Source organism: Astatotilapia calliptera, chromosome 22 (genome assembly GCF_964374335.1).
Source record: "Astatotilapia calliptera chromosome 22, fAstCal68.1, whole genome shotgun sequence".
NCBI lineage: Eukaryota > Metazoa > Chordata > Actinopteri > Cichliformes > Cichlidae > Astatotilapia > Astatotilapia calliptera.
This window is the reverse complement of record NC_137442.1, coordinates 2,403,979-2,420,906: the sequence shown is the minus strand read 5'-3', so window position 1 is coordinate 2,420,906 and position 16,928 is coordinate 2,403,979. Positions and strand designations below refer to the sequence as shown.

The 16,928-nt window shown below is 43.1% G+C and overlaps 2 protein-coding genes and 2 long non-coding RNA genes across 4 annotated transcripts in view; 2 read left to right on the top strand and 2 right to left on the bottom strand.

The window, feature by feature from the left end:
* The window catches only part of enpp2l (ectonucleotide pyrophosphatase/phosphodiesterase 2-like), a 31,327-nt gene extending 30,079 nt beyond the window's left edge, over positions 1-1,248 (bottom strand). The window contains exon 1 of the mRNA XM_026155618.2: positions 1,017-1,248. Coding sequence (XP_026011403.1) covers positions 1,017-1,034 — 18 coding nt within the window. The 5' untranslated portion in view covers positions 1,035-1,248. The remainder of the gene's footprint in view (positions 1-1,016) is intronic.
* Positions 281-5,268, top strand: LOC145423776 (uncharacterized). Its single transcript, XR_013904814.1, has 2 exons — positions 281-492; positions 5,105-5,268. It is a non-coding gene; the product is annotated as an uncharacterized LOC145423776 (long non-coding RNA).
* A 1,443-nt stretch (positions 5,269-6,711) lies between these two features.
* On the bottom strand, positions 6,712-8,136 carry LOC145423446 (uncharacterized). The gene is made up of 2 exons (XR_013904490.1): positions 8,000-8,136; positions 6,712-6,884 (listed from the first exon to the last, which is right to left on the bottom strand). It is a non-coding gene; the product is annotated as an uncharacterized LOC145423446 (long non-coding RNA).
* A 3,763-nt stretch (positions 8,137-11,899) lies between these two features.
* Positions 11,900-16,795, top strand: LOC113014578 (DEP domain-containing mTOR-interacting protein-like). The gene is made up of 5 exons (XM_026156208.2): positions 11,900-12,112; positions 13,971-14,189; positions 14,411-14,481; positions 14,818-14,922; positions 15,194-16,795. The coding sequence occupies exons 1-5, from the start codon at positions 12,094-12,096 to the stop codon at positions 15,320-15,322; spliced, it is 543 nt and encodes a 180-aa protein (XP_026011993.1). The 5' UTR covers positions 11,900-12,093; the 3' UTR covers positions 15,323-16,795.
* The last annotated feature ends 133 nt before the right edge of the window (positions 16,796-16,928 follow it).

Genomic DNA, 16,928 nt, shown 5'->3' with positions numbered 1-16,928 from the left:
GAGTTTAGAAACAAATGTTTGATCTAAAATGTGACTCACATCGGCGGATCTCTCACAGATCACATTTGGCCTTGACAGACAGTTTGGACGCAGGGTGACTCTGGTCACCCCAACTCTGCAGGTCAACCTCGTACGTGTCATGTGTCAGCGGTGGTAACACATCTGTGCCATACCAGGAACGCACAACACTTGTCAGTGCCATAACTGAGTTAGAAAGTCCCAAAGTAGCCCAATTAGGTCCAGATGTAACTGGATATTGTCTGTCCACTCAGCATGTAGTGGCCAGATGTTAGATGTACTGTGACTTCTCCTCCACACTACAGCTGTCATAATCTATGTCGATACAGCGCCATGACTTGTGGATCGTGTCCGGCCCTCAGAGTGCTCAAGGTTGCCAAAATCAGTATGTTATCCGGGTATTTTGACGTCAACTCAGCGTGGACTGGTGTGTTCTTTAAACTACGACGATCCAGTGACTGATGACTAATTCAGGTATAATTCATTTTTAATATACTGCGTTTGCTAATTTCAATTCATTCTAAAATGAATGATAATAAAAGTGATGATGGTGACCAAACCCACGTCCTGAAGGGAGACGGGAGTGATCCACGGTGGAACCGTTAACCTAAAGCTTTTTGCTTACCTTTACCTCCCACAGGTAAACAAATCTGCGGCATTGTTGACAATGAGCTGTTCCAGGCTATCCATCATCATCATCATCTGTCCCGGCGTGAGTCAGACCAAAAATAACAGCAGCAGTCATCGCTGCTGCATAATTGATACTTCGCAGACTTATGTAATGCCTTCTTTCTTAAGGTAAAGCTTCCAGGTTTGCGCGTTTGCGCTGATATCAGGCACGGAGCGATTGTCTCGCTCTCAGGTCGATACATCAGTTCTGCAGCCCTGCAATCTGTGTTTAGAGGGCAGGCGGGGCGGAGCTGGGAAACACTTTAAATGAAGCTAAAACTACACGACGCTGAAATCAAACCAACAAAACTGTCACAGTCTTACCGTACCAAATTTCCCAGAAGCATTTTCCAAAGAGTCACTCTACTTCTGGCATTCACTTAAAAAACTGAAAGATGTGACCAATGTCCGACAGAAGGTCCTCGGTGCACCTCTGCAGATCGATGAAGCACGGCGCAGGCTTCCAACTCTCTCCCGCTCTCTCTCTCTCCACTTGTTTGCCTTTGCTCTCTCTCTCTCTCTCTCCCTCTCTCTCTCCCTCTCTCTCGGTCTTGATCCAATAAGAGATGAAGTAATGGTAACAGCTGCGCTGTGGTACAAGAGAGCGTCAGGTCGGGGTGACGCTCCGGAGTCCGACACAGTCAGCAGCATTGAACGATCACAGAGGGAGGGAGGGGGAGGAGGGGTGTGTGTGTGTGTGTGGGGGGGGGGGGGCACTCACGGGGAAAAGAAAACTGTATAATCTTTGATCCTGAACCGTTTACTGTCTAAAGGAATATGGTGGTTTCATTAATAATTGACCGTGATTTACGTTGATCAGACTTTGTATAATAAGCACTGCCAGCTGAGATTTAAAGGTCTCTGTAGTAGCTGCTGCGATTTTTTCAAAACAAATAAGAAAAGTGTGCGTGGACACATATTGCATAACAAAGCAGTTTTGAATTTTCCTGAGAAATGTTGCACTGAGTCAAAGTCCCAAACTGACTGCAACGAACTGTATGCTGTCTTATCAAATGCTTAGCGTTGCCTAATGACTGGTGGTGAAATGTGAGCAATGCACAGTGACTGTGAGCTGATGTTTCAGAAAAACAGAAAGCAGTCCCAGTTTCACCCCATTTTCAGACTTTATTGTAATACTGAAAATCATCTGAAAATACCAGTGAACTGTGGAAAATCCACAGGACGGGGTTTTTGAAGCCCTGTCAAACTTTAAAAGTTCATATTTCCTTTTAACACAAACAGTAGGTTGAGCTAAACATTGGTTATTTCACCAATCTTAAAATGAATTTTGGCTAAAGCAGTAAAACAGAACTGTTTAGACCGAGCTCTGCCACGTCACTCAGTGACTACAGTGAGTGCTCCCTGCATGAATACACTTTATGTTCTGTTTGCAAATGTTCCAAAACAGAGGGACTAGTGAGCCAATGCCCATGACTTTCAACAGGAAAGTACTGCAGTGCATAAGGATGGGCTTTCCACAGTCATCTATGTAAAGAGGTGGGCAGTGAGGGCTTCTAAAGTAAACCTGTTTGCCTCTGCTTTGAGTTTTTGGGGGGTTTCTTTTACTGTTTCTATGAAATTCACACACCTCAGGAATAATTCACCAGTGCACAATCATCCCTCAGACTGGGTTCCTCTTTGTTCACAGAAGAAGGTAGAGTTTCATCCAGGATGTGGCACCACCACACCCGATGTGGAAATGAGCTCTGTCCATAGTGTGTCTTGGATCAGCCCTAGGTGGCGAGGAGGGTGGCGTTCCACTGGAGGTGCTGGAGCGATTCTTAGTGTTTTATTTAGAAATCAGAAGAAACACATGGTTGCAAATTAGCAGAGCGTGTGCACTGATATTCCCGCCTGCTACCACACAGCAGCAGGCCATTAAAGGCTATCCAGAAGCCGTGTGTGCAGAACCACGTTGCCTTTCAGCACCGTAAACCTCCTCCTCGGATAAAGACGAGAAACGTTGGGATTTGTGTTCGTGAGACACCTCAGAGGTGACACGGATGCACCTCAGAGGGCTTCGTTAAAGAGTTGGAGACATTTCATAAGTTTCCTTTAGACACACATGCTCAAATTTCAGTGGAGAGGTCAGAGGTCATGTGCTGCAGGTCGACATTTATTGACTTGTTCAAGGACATCAAACATCAGCGTACTCTCCTGTTTTTTTGTTTTTGTTTTTTACTGAACAATGAAAGTCTTTTGTATTTAGTGTACGTGAATCTACTTGAAATTCATGGCATAAAATATTAATTAAATCAACAAATAAATGATTGATGGCCAACACTTATAAACACACGTAAACATTTAAGGGACTTTGTATCACAGGGGGTGCACATGTCAGCCGGAGACAAAAGGCTGATCCAGCATCAGAAGCTCAGCCTCGGTCTCTGACTGAATGACTGAAAGCTCAGAGATACCTGAAACCTGCAGTGTACCCAACCCAGCGCAGCCAAAGCAGCATGTGAACGTCTAACATTTTGCTGTACAAACAGCGGGACGAAGACACAACACTACGAAGAGAGCGCTATTAGTCAAAGCTATCTCGTCTCTGCACCCTCTCTAATGGCGCCCTTTGTACGGCGGGCGAGAGGCTTCAGAAGATGTTGATCTGTTCTGTAAGGCTGGATGATCACCGCAGAAAGTCACAGCTTAGCCATGTTTAACAGCACATGCAGGCTTTTAAAAGGCTCTGCTCTCACTGACAGTCTGGACTCTGCTGGGAACACAATGTTGGGGGGGACGTACGGGGGGAAGGGAGCTCTCTGGGCTTTGAAATGGATCTGTACATCCATCCCCTCAGGGGGAAACATCCTCGTCTTACAAAGACCACACACAGACATAAACAGTCACATATGCATGGGCACGCATTCATACAGAGGCACGGCCCACGGCGGCATGCCAGAAGCAAGCGCACGGTGATTTCCATGGACAAGAAGACAAAAGCCAAAACATTTGAAAACATTTTAAGAAACTGCGCCTCATTCGTGGTTGTTTCTGAGCCAAGCTTTGATGCTTCGGCTGGCTGATGCTGGTCAGGCCACAGCTTGAATTTCAAAGCACCTGGACAAACCACAGCAGCGAGACCAGTGAGATTAGATTAGATGAAACTTTATTAATCCCTCGGGTGGGTTCCTCCGGGAAATTCAGTTTCCAGTAGCACAGCACCGACAGAAGTTGCATGTTACAGATACAATAAAGGGGAATGTGAGTGAGGATATCAGCATAAATATACCATATGTACACATATATAATCCATATAATATGGATAATGTGGATGTGGAGGTGCATGAGGCTCAAAAACATCCAGACTTGTTGTGTACGAGCATCTTATTTCATTCTTCAGGGTCACCAGGGGCCTGCTGCCGTAGGCTGAGGATGGCTGGATGGATATTTAATTACCTTGCTTATCTCAGTATTTGAGTGCACGATGAAAATATTCAAAAGACTTTGCAGACATGCAAATATAAACAAATACACATGAAAACTTTGTAGGATTTCAACACTATTCAAATCTTCAAACTTCAAACATGAGACGAGATGACGGTTTGCAGCCAAATCTTCATGATCCTCAGCCTGAACTGAACTCTGACTCATGAAGAAGCGCTGACCTTACAGAATCTGAACTTCCTTTTCTCGTGGCTCACAGCGCCGCTGTCAGCTCAGCCTAACCGGAGAGGCAGGAAGAAGTGTGACGCAACCAGAAAGGCAGATGCTTCCTAAACAGTGCTTACACGTCTGCACTGAGCCAGCAGCTTACTTACTAGATGACAGTTATGTGACTGCATTAAGGTGCCAATGACACCATTTAACTTTAGCACATAAAAAAGGCAGCTAGCGAGAACAGCTGTTTGCATTTGTGTTATTATCAGCTGCAGGTCAGGCAAGAAGTAAAGGAAGTCAGTGACATGGCGTGTTTTTCTTTTTATGATCTATATTTTAAAACTACAAATACATTTCTGACAGATTTAGTGTGAAACTTCAGCTTTGTTACATCGATCACGTTTATGATGTTTGGGTCATTATTTGGTGGTTTTTCCTGCTTCATTCTAAGAGCTCATAGTCTTACTGTCATGGGGACCCAGGGTTCATGTGTTTGTGGACTTGTTTATATTTCTCGGGCTGGCAGTCCTCACTGGTTGCCCTGCCTGTGTGTCTGTTTAACATGTATGTGCTGTTGTTGTTGTTGGCGGTGTCCTGGTTTCCCTGGGACACCAGGCCTGGAGAGTGTTTCCCACCGTGAGGCCAGCCACACCCGAGGAAGGATAACTACACGCACCTATCGCTGATCAGCTGATCTGTTTAACAGAGTAGCTGAGCTGCAGTGGATTGTTGTGAGAAACCCAGTCAGCTAGTTTGCAACCGTGTCTTGGTTCCCAGGTCTTTGCATGTACTAACAGCAGCCTGTTGTTGTTTGCAGAGGGTTGCAGAAACAAGTAGAAGCAGTGGAGCGCTGTTGTACGTCAGGATACGATGACTCACCACAGCACAGGAGCAGGGAGCGAGCACAGGAAGAAACCCCGTGGAGAGGATTATTTGCACCTTTGTCCTTTGATTCATTGTAAATAAACGCACTGAACTCTGCACAGGACGTCCTGCGTTTAGGCCCTACTCTCTCCATCTCTGACACTCACTCTGGTTTTCTTTGTCTGTGCTTCTTTCCCAGCTTGTGTGATTGTTTAAGGAAACGTTTTGTTTCGTTTGTGTTCAGTCAGTTTTCACTCAGTTGTCGGTCAGTTTATCTGTCTGTGGGTGTTTCTTGGATTTTCTGTTTGCTTTCTGCAGCATCTTGTGTTTTCTCCTTTTTTAAGTTTCCTTAAGACCCCGGCCAGTTGACAAGAGGGCCTTTGGGTTTCTGTTTGGTTAGTTTAACCCAGTAAAACTGCAAATTTTAATAATTCATGTGTCTAGCATTCATGTCAGGTATATGGGAAACAGTACTTTTTTTTTTTGAGGTCTATAGAAAACATTAGTATTAGGAGAACCCGGTGAACCGACAGGCCAGACTCCCCAACGTTTCACCATAAAACTGCAATCATTGTTTTTAAGCCTTCATGACAACCTTAAAGTTGGCCTAATAGTCCCATATTTTTATTCTTGGACTAACGCATGTTTGCAAAATGATCCTTTTTACCTCTGCTTGGCCTTCGTCCTGCCCTGCGGTTTATCCATGTAACTTTTTGGCCACCTTCCCTTTAAACCACATTACTTCTGATTGGCCTGGAAATTTGGCTGTTGGCCTTCTGGGCTCACTGTCAGAGCTGTATGCCTGGTGTGAATGTATAAGGGCAACCACTCTCACTGACGTTCTACAGATTCAAACATAGAAAGCAGCTGTATGGTTTGAAGGCTGAGCCTTTGACTCGCATGCATTTATCTTATTCTTTGAAATGCTGCCTATTGTAATAGTACACATGAGAGAAAATAAAGAGGAGCAGAGTAGTCCACTTTAAAACAATCACACTCAACATCTTCTTTCTTTATAAAATTGCTGCAGTAACACATTAACACGTGGTTGCAGTTCCCAACGTTGAACAGCTTCACATGTCTGAAGCAAAGCGTGGAAATGTTAGCATTACACATTTAAATGCGTGTTTAGAGACACATGTGCTCCTGAATGCCGTTTGAAGTTCAGATAGCATCGCACTGAAATACATGAACTCTTTGCTCATCGTAATTCTGGAGCAGTAATGTACTTTGGACGGGGTTAATATTTGCCTCACTACGCTCAAACACACACCCACACAAACAGCCTGGTCCAGTGTTCGTGTGTAACATGAGATATTTGATACATAAACTGCTTTTTGTGTCACTCAATTTCATTTTATTTCTATTGTCCCAAATCATTCAGCCCAAGTCACTTTATAAGGATCACAAGCCAACGGTGTCATTGGAAACAGGAACGAGTCAAAAATCAAACTCAGAAGCTTTCAACGGTTTTCAGAAAGAAAAAACTATCGAAACACCAAAGATGTGAAAGGCAGAGGTGAGTGCTGGTCTGGGATTAATTAACACTCAGGACTCAAGTTCTTCATTGGTGTTATTTAGCAGGTGAGTGTGCAGACAGCCAATGGAATAAAGCAGCATAACATTATTTAACTGTTAACAATTAAGAAGAAAATTTAGCAGCGACGTGTGAGTGAAGCTTGTGTCCAGCAGAGGGCAGCAGTGCTTCTTTTACAAAGGAGGTGAGGCGGTACCTGCAGAGAACAGAGGAGCGGGGAATGAAACAGATATTAAAGTTTACTCATAATCCTGAAAAGATGAACATAAATAAACCCTGCCAACACATTACTATGAATCAAAGTCAGATCTTTACAGCTGCAGCTTCATATTTGTATGTGCACGCAGCACTCTGGTGATGACCATCATTTTAATGGATGATCTTTCCAAGAGTCAGAATTTACAGCAGAGAAAGGGCCGCATATTTAAATACAGACAGTGGATCAATAGTGAAACACGTTAACAGTTCTGTAAAACATTATGTGTATTGACTCTGGTGCTCTGTGTCCTGTAGTCTGGGAGCTCATTGATCCGCGTAATCAATGAGACACGACAGCGTTAGATCACCGCTGCTGAGGACAGTGTTCGATTATTAACGAGGAAGTGCGCAGCGAGTGATACTTAATCACTGGAATTTACATCCAGCAGGCAGTTATTTAAACGGCCTCCAAACATGTCCGAATCTCTTCGTGAGCAAGACGCTCACAAACGGAGGCCTCGTGCTTTGCTCAAGGGCACTTCTACTGAATATGCAGTGACAAAGAGACGCGATTAGTCTTTTATATTCTACTTTTTAACCTTTATGTTTTCCCAGACTGGGAATTTAATTACTTTGTGATTAAAGAACTAAAAACGGACATTATAATAAGCCACCAAGACAAAGAACCTCATTAGCGGCTCTCGCTGCTCCTTCTTGGGACACGTGTGCCTTAATGTAACCGCTGTCTCGGGTGATTGATTTTAAATGAAGCCCAATTGTGAAATAAGCTTTTAAATTAGGACAAGCATTTCCCATACAAAGGTTATTAACGGGCTGCTATTTTCTACATTCTCCGGAAGAGTATTGAAATATTATATTATCTACTGATTTGTGTCCATGCGCATCAAATTGTCCAATTTCTCCAAGTGTTGTGGTTTCACCACCCACACCAGAGACCAGTTTGATCAAAAGTGAACCACAATTTTGACACTTGTTGGTATCAAATAATCACTCATCTGCTGGGTAAAAGCACCAGTTCTTCCTGTTCGTTATCACATTGGTATACCAGCCTATATGCCAGCATCAGTCCAGTTTTAAAGTTGCCTGACTTACTTATCTGAATCTCAGATCCTCCTCCCAGACTGCAGCATGCATCTCTGTGTGAGGGAGGTGCAGGGGGGAGACACAACCCCCCTTTCCTGTTGCTAGAATTTGTTGCAACTTGAGTCACTTCCTGCATTTGTGAGTTCTGGTTCAGTTTTGAACAGGTTGGTTAGCTTTAATTAGAGTTACCATTTATTTTATTATTTTTGCTATAAGCAGTAAAGACGAGAGAGAAATGAGAATAAACTGCAGTAGCTCCTTAAAGAAAGAAAATAACGTGGCTGACAGAACTGGCTCTGTGTTAACATGTAGACAAAGGAGCAACGTGCAACACGAGCACTTAATTTAACTGAGACAGAAGATTGTTTTTACACTTGGATCTTTCAGAATAAGCTTTACTCAACAAACTCAGAACTGTAACCTGCCCATCCTGGTTTACTTCACATTATAGGTTTGTAGGCCTGCCATTCACACGTCACATGCAGTGAGATTCTCAGAAAATACAGAGAACCCCGGAGTCCTGCAGGTTTTAGATGTGCCCTTGATCCAGCACAGCTGATTCAAATGGCTAAATGACCTCCTCAACATGTCTTGACTTTCTTCAGAGGCCTGGCAATGAACTAATCATTTGATTCAGGTGTGCTGACCCAGGGTGAGATCTAAAACCTGCAGGACACCGGCCATGAGGCCTGGAGTTGGACACCCCTGCTTTAAACTATGAGCAAAGAGCACTTCAAATGGTCTAAAACATGCTGAAATGCTGTGTTTGTTTCATTTTCTACTCATATGAAATCAAGAAGTGCCACGTGGGATGAAGAAGCGTAAACGCTGCATGTTCGTTTCATGATGAAAGCACCTTTGCCAGCCTTCAAATGTCACTGAGGAGAAAAAAGTTAACCAGCAGCCTGACGCAGGTACTGAATAGTAGCAGCTCAGGCTCACACCTTTAACACTTCTCAACACTTTAATAATAAGTCTGAGCTGTTATTAAACTGCAGCAGAGATCCAGGCTTTAATCCAAGGATACCGCCTTTGAGGAAACATCTGAAGGCGATGAACTCCTGACTCTGTTAGTCCTGCGGCAGGTTGCCATCCTGCCCGGGGCGTACCCTGCACCTCTCTCTATGACAGCTGAAGACTCCAGCTGGGGCCACACTGCAGAACTGAAGTGGAAGAAATGAATGAATGGAACTACAACACAATCGGCTCACTGTTCCTCCTGGTTACATTTGGAAATAACTGGAAAAGTCATCACATAAAGAAAACCGTGTGAGTCACAGAGGTGTCCAGTGAAAAAGCCCAAGATGGAAACTGACTATAAAACTCCTTTATGGATGAGCTCACGCCCACATAAGCCCTAAACTGCTTTAAAGTCGTATACTTTACAACTACAGAGGCTTGCTTCATTTTAATGTTTCCAGGTAAATAAAAGAAACACATGAGACGTGTTGTGTTAGAGGAGTTCATGACCCACATGACTCGTGGGTCACTGTGTCAAAGGTTAAGAGCTTGTTTTGTTTTGCAGGGCTGAACTCCTTTAGCCGATGGCAGGAAATCCCACCTCATCATCCGTCCCCAGTACAGTGTCACATCTGCTCGCAACAGCAACAACTTCATATTAAAGAAAACTGTCCACGACCTTCCAGAAATTCCAATAATTAAATCCAAGTTGCAGGTGGAACAACTGAAACTCCATCATGCAGTAAAGAAGGAAGTCACAGTAAAAACTGAACATGTGATTGGTCTCCAGCAGACAGTGAGGGTGGAAAAATGAAGGGCTTTTTTAGAAAACCATTAAATGAATGCATAACATAAAGTGCTGTGGATATTAAATCCATCTTAATTAAAGGAAATATTTGACAGAAAAGGTAAATAAATTAAAAGTACAAAATAAATGATCATCGTTTGATCCTGATACCAGAGCCACCTGAAAAAGGACTAAATTTTATCTCCAAAGTGACGACGCACAGGCTTCGTCGTTTTGTTTATTTGGTAATATATTCAGTTAAATGCAAATCTTGCTCCTGGATTCTTTTTGATGCATCTAAAAAGCTTTATTTATTTATTTATGCATTACTTGATGATTAGTTATTTATTCATTCGTTTTGGACATTTGTTTCCTCCAGAAACAAACACAAATGTCTTCTGGTTTGTTCAGTTTACACTCTCACCTTCATGTCACTCCAGGATTAAATCACTTTTTATTCAAACGGGTATCATTGGCAAAAAGTGTCGTTTAGCCCAAGATAATGTTAATGGTGTGAAACTGGATATTTCCTGATTCTATTGATCTGTTTGTCAAGCCAACAGCTGTCCGTGTATCTTTGTAGTTTTATCTTCAGTTTAACGAGCTCTGTTGGCCTCATGATCGACTCACTGATGAGTAACCTGAAAACTCGAGATTTTACCTCCAGACATTAGAAAGGAATGTGGATTTATCTCCCACATGTTGTTGTTGTATAACGATGATCACGACCACATGTCCTTCCGTGTGACTCAATTGACAAGTTTAAACCAAGTGACAACCTCGGGGGCTGAAACAGAAGCGGCAAAGGCTGCAGTTCCTCTGATGGCCATTTGAAGCTGTGTCCTGTAGCCCATACGTTTCTGTAGACCTCCAGGTTAAAATCAAGCTGGAAAAGGAAGCCAACGTAGAAGTTCTGCAGTTCCTCCAGAGTCCTCTATGTGTGTTGTTGGGGGAAACTTCAAAACCAGAGTTTTCGGTGGTTAACTTCACATTGGAAACGTTCTTGTCCTTCCCTTTTAGAGACTAACTGTGAGGGCCATTCATATGTGTGTTTATTGAGTTGTCCCTTAGTTTTACTTGAACTTTATGTTTTTATTTGTTTTTATGCCTGAAAATGTGTGTGTGTGTGTGTGTGTGTGTGTGTGTGTGTGTGTGTGTGTGTGTGTGTGTGTGTGTGTGTGTGTGTGTGTATGTGTGTGTGTGTGTGTGTGTTACTATTAAGGTGTAACAAGGAAGTCAAGAAACCTCATTACATGAGGCTCAGAGAAAATACTTCAAAGGACAAATATGGACGAAAACTCGCTGCTCTGTGCTGACCGATGGAAATCTCCACTGCTCTGCCCATCAGAGCAGAAATGATCTTTGTGTTTCCCCTTCCTCTCCACCTGTAGCTGCTCCTGCATGGCAACCAGGCTGAAGCTCAGTCCCATTTACGAGCAAAAACCTTCCTAAATCCTTCACGTCTCTGCATGCTTTCTTGTAAAGTTGCCAAAAGCTGCCAAATGTTTGAGTGTTTTTATCTTCTAAAATTACACAGTGCAAAACTGTAAATGCAGAAACCACCTGTATTATCACACAGTGGCTTTCAGTGGGACAAAAGCTGAAACTGAAAGGTGATTGATCCTCAGGAACAGTGAGTTCTGTTTGAGGTGATGGCAACACAAAGCTTGATAGCTTGATGTGCTGCAGGAGCACTTGCTTTTGTTTTCTGCTCTCCAAACAAAGGGCATGCAAGCAAAGTCTGCCAGCAGGTAAACATGCATGCAGAGTGTGCAGGACGCCACTGTGTCTGCAGACAGAAAGCACAAGGTACAGTACTAAAACTCTAGCACCACACCGCAGATTCATCTATGTGCAACAGTCTGTGGAGATTAGTGCAATACTCATGAAATCCCCTCTTGCTATGGAATATAAGAGCTCCCATGCACTCTTTGCATTAAACCTGATTTTTTTGTGACAATAATTGTTTAACGGTTCATAAGTGACAGTTAATAATTAAAATGTACTGTGAGATTTCTACATTTACGAGTGTTATTTCTCATTTTTTACATTTTACTACATGTCGCCTCTCGCCTCCTGCTGACGGCTGGTTTGTTTGTTCGAGGGTTTAATATTTAACTCGGTCACGCACGTCTATTCCTAACCAGCTGACTACCCTCCCTTCAGATCACAGGTCCAGTAACTGAGTACTGAACTGAGAAAACTGATAGGTGTCATCAAGCCTGTGCAGAGTCTCACTTGAAGCCGGGCAACACTCAGAGACTGATGGTCCGTCCATCTGTTGGTGTGCGCCTTTGAAGCTTGTCGTCTTCCGGATTCATTTTCTGCATTTTGCTTTTCTTGGACTTGAACAGAGATGGGACCTCGTACAGGAGGTAAGAACATCTCGCTTTACTTTCCAAACTCTGAACATGTGAGAAAAAAGAGCAGAGACCCCTACAGGAGCCATGACTCTCAGCAACGTCACAAACAACACACAAGATACAAGAAATTTAAAAAGTTGTAAGAAAGTCAAAGTTCAGAGCTTTAGTCTTTATTTATTTATTTCTCTTTAGTTTCAAAGCTGCTTGTAATAAGTCAACAACAGCAACTTCTCAGTTTATCCCACATGAGCTGCTTTTCCATCAGTGGCTGGCAGATGGTTCTCCTGCATGTGTCACTGATGCAGAGTTAATAGAGTTCAGCTTGTCTGGTTAATTCTTATTATAACCTTTAAAAATAATGTTTCTTTTCCATTTTTGTCACATGAAAAAGAATTGTCATGTTATGACTGCATGTACTGATGGATACTGACTTCTCACATTTACTTCACTACACGAGGAAGACAGTAAATTATTATCCTGCAGAGGAAGAACTGTGATGACTCAAAGGCAACCATTTCCTTCATGAAGCAAATAAACGCACTTTATTGTTTGACTGTCGTTTTCTTATCCGGGTGAATCTTCGCCGAGTCAGCCGCTCTTAATAAAACGACCTAAGCGTGGATCTGTGTGATCGTGTGAGACTCCACAAACACTCAGCATCATTTTGTGTTCTGATACATTTATGGAAATAAATAAATGGACATGACGAAACTTTAAAAAGTGACCCAGAGGTTTTGGGCAAAATCAGTTTTAACACAAATTATTACATATGTGATAAAACTGTTTGCTTCAACACATTAACAGTTTTACACCTCAAGTCATCAAAGACTGTAAGGGCGAGGGAGCAGAGCGGCCTACACTTTCTCACGCTCAGCTAATCGTGTAATGATCACGACCCCCGGGCGTCACATGTCAGTGGTTTAACCTCTTCACTCATAGCAACCTCAAGAAACGTTCCTCTGTCTACTATATGTTTTTTAATGTTGCTGTTAATGTTACAACTGTAACCACTCAAACTGCTTCTCCGTTCTCATGACAACTGCAGCAGAGCAAACATGGCTCCAGAGTCACGCGTAGGTTTATGTGCTACAAAGGGAGAAAACGAATGAATCGCCGTTAAACTCGTCTGGCGTGAATGTGCAGCAGCGGCGAGGCGCTCGTCACACTGCCTCGTCTCACAGCAGAAGGAACAACTCAGTCAGCACCATGAACTCTGTTAGCCCGGCTTATCTCTGCTATTGAAAGAAGCGTAGCTTCTTATCAAAGCATGTTTGAACTGAATTGTTGGAAGTTAAATTCAGGAAGTCAAACACAGAACTGGGTCAGCTTTAATCGTTATTATTGAAAACATGGGAGTCTCCATCTCATCACTTCAACACTTTCCTTCTGTCCAGGGCCAAGTTTTCCCTGATGGGTGGGGTAGTGAGGGAGAAGCATAAATACATGCATACACATCATATTATTACTACAATGTGTATATTTTCATTCATTTAAAGGTGGCTTATTGTGAATAATCCCCCTCTTGCCTCTGTATAATATCAGGAAATATCTCTGATGTGGTGACGTTAGGCACACGGCTCTGACTCACAAAGCTCAGCTGCTGTTCAAACCTGTGTGTGACCTGCAGATGATCCGAGCAGCGCTGGCCTAAATCGGCTCAGAGGGCAAAGAACTAAAATAACTTGTTTCAGGGAGCAAACTTTGAGATTCAACCAAAATGAATCATGCAGAGCTGCTCTAGTACATCAGAGCAGGAACTCAAGATGTTGATGTCAATATTCATTTGGTAAATAACTCAAATGTTTTCGCTGACATGTAAAATATAATCAACAGAGTATTAAGGTTATAGAAACTTCTTTGTCTCCATCAGTCACAGCATCCAAGGATGAGAAAGCTGTCACAGGTGGATGTGGCGGAGGTCATGGTGGAGGTCGTGGCGGAGGTCGTGGTGGAGGTCGTGGCGGAGGTCATGGCGGAGGTCGGGGAGAAGCCCGGGTGAGAAGCTGCAGTGATGGAAACATATACACCCGAGGACGAGTCGGTCTCCCCAGCACCTCCTCCTCCCTGGTGCTCTCCAACCCCAAATCTGGTAATAAAAATGCTGAACAACTGAAGGAAGGAGCAGCTTTAGACCTCCACACTGTCAGCGTCGTCTTTGCTTTTCCAAATATGGAAACCAAACTGCTTTTAGTCATAAAAATCTGCCAAATCCAACATGGAAAGTTACCCACTGTGGCGACTCCTTGTGAATAAGGGAGCAGCCAAAAGCAGCTTGCATTAAATATAAAATGTCTTTTACTTTTGTCTCAGTCCTCAAGAGACCAGTGAGCACAGAGGAGCTACAAGAACCAGGAGGACCCTACATCAAGAAAACCTTCACGGTAAATTCATTTTACACACTTCAAAGAGTTTTCTATCAAGCTGAGGTAAAAACTTGTAACATTTTTTTCACAGTACAAGAGAAAAATGAGCGAATGGGACACCTTCTTTCTTTAAAAATGCTGTTCTATTATTTCAATGTGAACATGTTTCAAAGATGATTGTGGATGGTGTTGGTGCTGGAGTGAGTGTAACAGGTGTCAGGAAAGACAAATGCTTCACAGGCTTCATGAACAAAACACTAGATGAGAACGACGATGTCTTTTTCTCACTTTCTGTGTAAAAGACTTTTGCATAGCACACACCCACATGTGTGACTGTCGTCTGCGTGTCTGCAGATTGTCGGTGATGCAGTGGGCTGGGGCTTTGTGGTCAGAGGAAACAGGCCGTGCCACATCCAGGCCGTGGAGCCTCAGGGTCCAGCTGCTCTCGCAGGGATGAAGGTAAGCGTGACAGGCCACGTGGCTACTGAAGGAAGCCCAGTCACAACCAAAGCAGTTAGAAGTAGAGGAAGAAGCTACTGCTGTGAATTTATGCACCAAATATCCTGATATTGTGCTGAAGAGATACCAACTGAAGCTGAACTGTACTGTTGTTTGTACCACAACACGGTGATGGGCTGGCAAAATCCAACTCTGTTAAGGAACTGATGTTGATTTGAGCAGAGGACACTTGAAAAAGTTTGTACTTCCTGTCTCGTGTCCTGATCTGCAGGTTCGCCAGTTTGTGGTTTCAGTCAACGGCCTCAACGTTCTTGATCTGGACTACCGGACAGTCAGCTATCTGATCCTTACTGGGCCCAGAACTGTGGTGATGGAAGTAATGGAAGAGGCTGAAAACTGAAATTAGAGTTATGTGACCTACGTGTGCCCTGTTCCAGTTTTTCCTACAAAGACTGCAAAGATGCAACCGTTTGTTAGGAATTACACGGGAAGTCTTCTGTTTTTAAACTGTTGCTGAGCTGATGATGGGTGCGGTTGTTTTCAGAAGGGACACTTTTATATATTTGAAAGATGATTTTGCAAAATCTGAGTAGCTTCATCAGGAATGAGTCAGGCTGCGATCCAGAGAGTAGAGTTTATCAGCGATGTGCGATCGGATAAAGTGGTGAAAGGTTTCTATTGAAATGAATGTTCAGCCATGACGGATTTGTTCATACATGCACCGTGGACAGGATATTTTCCACAGTTATTTCTCCCGTGTAGCACAAATGCTGCAGGGAATAGTCCAGTCCTGATACTTTAAACTACTGGAAATAAAAATGAGGCAAAGCTGCTGAATGCAGTGTGTAGGAGGCGGCACACATGGTGCCAGCAGTGCGTGGAATACTAGCTGTGCTGCTCAGACATCACAACAAGTTACTAGCAACAATGTGCTGGCTTTGTACTGTAGCAGCTCTTATATTATATCAGCTAAATGCATTCTGGCTCAATGAGTCCAACAAGAATAACAGTGGAAAGGAGAAAACGTTGGCTGAACGCGTTTATTTTCAGGCGTTTTGAGACACGCCTGCACGCCGTCGACTTTCACAGTGACTCCCAAAGTGACATGATGTTGACAACAGTTGTTGTCTTTTCTTACTGTGACGGGTTGGACTTTTAACCCCACGCGCCACCTCACTTCCTCGTCCACACACAAATACATTACTTACGTCCATCACAAGTGTTTACACACACCTGAACCCCCACGCCTGGAAACTCTTCCTGCTCTTTAGCCCTTCGTTGTGTTTGCCTTTCCATCTGCTCGTGTCTGATTCCCAGTAAAGAAGCTTCGAGTGTAGAGAAGTGTGAAGTAGATCAATTTAAACTTACTGACGGAGCGGCTGTAACTGCACTGCTTAGTTTTGAAGCCTCTCTAAAGTGTCTCTTATTCTTTTATCTTTTTATACCTGTTTTTATAACGTGCCTGTGTGAGAGAGAGTTTGTGGGATATGTAAAGCCTCTCGGCGGGCAGCACTTTGCTCTCTGCGGGAGGATCCTGGAGACTCGGTGACTCTTTTGGCTCCTCTTGCGTCGTTAACGCTGTTTTCAGTTTGAAGGATCGTTGTTTAAAATACCAGCTGCTGGAGATTTTATTGAGAAACTGAATTTTTAAAATGTGTTTCACTTTTTCATTTTCCGACAAAAGAAATAATCAGTATTTAATGTGTAACTGTATATGTTACCTCTTTGCTTAATTATTTTGTAATTTGCTTCAAACTACTGTTCCTTTCTTTTATTTGTGCATGTTTAATTGCTTGCATTTCAGTTTCGTTGTGACTGTAAGTAAGCTTTAATTTTTTAATGCTGAATACAAATAAAACCCTTTAGTGACAAAGACAGGCTCTCCTGTTGTATTCTTTATAGTGATTAAAGCTCATTAGTTGGAAGACGTGTAACAGAAATGTTACAAAGAATGTTCTGAAAACATCAGACAAATTGTATAACCAACCAGATTAATACGAAGCAAA